At 67.9% G+C, this 1553-nt stretch overlaps 1 protein-coding gene across 1 annotated transcript in view; it reads left to right on the top strand.

Annotated features, from left to right (window-relative positions):
• AURANDRAFT_72840 (hypothetical protein) overlaps positions 1-1528 on the top strand; it is a gene marked incomplete at both ends in the record, with an annotated part of 8030 nt that extends 6502 nt beyond the window's left edge. The window contains one exon of the mRNA XM_009044457.1: positions 1049-1528. Within this exon, the coding sequence (XP_009042705.1) occupies positions 1049-1528 (480 nt within the window). The remainder of the gene's footprint in view (positions 1-1048) is intronic.
• Positions 1529-1553: the final 25 nt, after the last annotated feature.

The following is a 1553-nucleotide window of genomic DNA, read 5'->3' as shown; positions in this document are numbered from 1 at the left end:
TGCAGGAGACGCACGCGTGCGCGCAGTCCTCGTAGCCCTCCGGCGCCGTCGACGCCGGCGCGAGCTTGTTCGATGCGACCGGACAACTCCGGAGCAAATGATTGTTTAGGAGGTTTTTGCGGACTTTGTTGCCGCACTGCGGGCACTCGATCTTGTTTGAGGGCATGACGCGCGGTCGATGGCGCAGCGGCGCGGCGGCGGCCACACGGCGCGGCGGGCGGGGTGCGCCGCGGCGGCGGAGCGGCGGCGCGCGGCGCGGCGCGGCGGGCGGCGCGGCGCGGCGGGCGGCGTGCGCCGCGGTGGCGGAGCGGCGGCGCGCGGCGGGCCTCGGCGGAGGCGCGGGGCGGAGCGGCGCGGCGGCGGCGGAGCGCGACGACGACTTGACCGTCCTCGTCCAGACGCTCGTCGTCGCAGCCTCGGGGGGTCGACAACACCGCAAGGGGAAGAAATTTTGCTGTAAAGGAGCCTTTTTGACCCCTCCGCGCGCCCGATTCCGATGGTCCAATCAGCCTCGCGATCACGAAACCGGCGGAACGGAGAGCGGTCGCGGGAGTCGTACCGGCAGTGGCGTGCTGGGTGGTCGCCAGAATTTTCCCTCTCTGGACGAAGGTCGTCCATCGCACGGTTGTCGACCAGCAGTGGCAGGGCGATGTCGCCCGCGAAGGCGATCCGGTGGATTGACGCGGAGGAGAAACGATTTAGCAGGGGATCCAAGGGGTTCGAGAGGGACAATTCCAGCACGTTTTCGTCGCAGGAGATCCGGAAGAAGAACGAAACAAAATGCATGGAATACTAGCCACGCCGTGCTGGACGGCCTAGGTGGGCTCGGAGCGCCGCGACCTGCGTGCAGCTCAGCATGCTGCCATCAGCTCCATCGCATACATTCCGGTTCGGACAAAAACGCAGCTGGCGTGCTCTGTGCCCGAGCCGCCCGTTTTGGGCGGGGAATGCGCGGCCCATCGTGCTGCACTTCACTTACCTTGGATATTGGAGACCTCAAACTGGGCTGCCACAGCCATAGCTGATGGAGGCGGCTGCCCCCACGCAGCTCCCGCGCGCGGTTAAGGGCGTGGCGGCCGCGGCCATCGCGGCCGCGGCGGGCGTCAAGGAGGCCGTCGCGTGGCGCCCGCCGCCGCCGCCGTGGCTGTTCGGCACCGCTACCAACGCCGCCAAGGGCGAGCTCAAGGACCCGTGCCTCAAGGAGGTGAACCTGCTCCGCACCGACCTCTTCGAGAAGTACAAATGCCCGCTTCTGCACGACACGCAGAAGGGAATGGACTTCTGGCTCCGCGCCGGGAAGCCCGCGTCGTCGACGGCCAAGGCGGTGGAGATGCTCGTGGACCTGCTGGACGTGCTCTCGGCGGCGCGGGACGTCGCCTTCCTCTTCGAGCACCGCGTCAAAGTGCGGAAGATCAAGTTTTACGTCTCCCTGTTCCGAGGCTGCGAGCGGGCGCCCGAACTGGCCGTCGCCTTCGGCGGCGCCGCGCTGTCCTACGCGAATTCGAGCATCATCGAGGAGCTCGAGGAGGTCTACGCGCTCTCCGAGGCGCTGT

The sequence above is a fragment of the Aureococcus anophagefferens genome (genome assembly GCF_000186865.1).
Source record: "Aureococcus anophagefferens unplaced genomic scaffold AURANscaffold_333, whole genome shotgun sequence".
Classification (NCBI taxonomy): domain Eukaryota; class Pelagophyceae; order Pelagomonadales; family Pelagomonadaceae; genus Aureococcus; species Aureococcus anophagefferens.
Note: the sequence above shows the minus strand (reverse complement) of the source record. Positions and strands in the feature narration are given on the sequence as shown.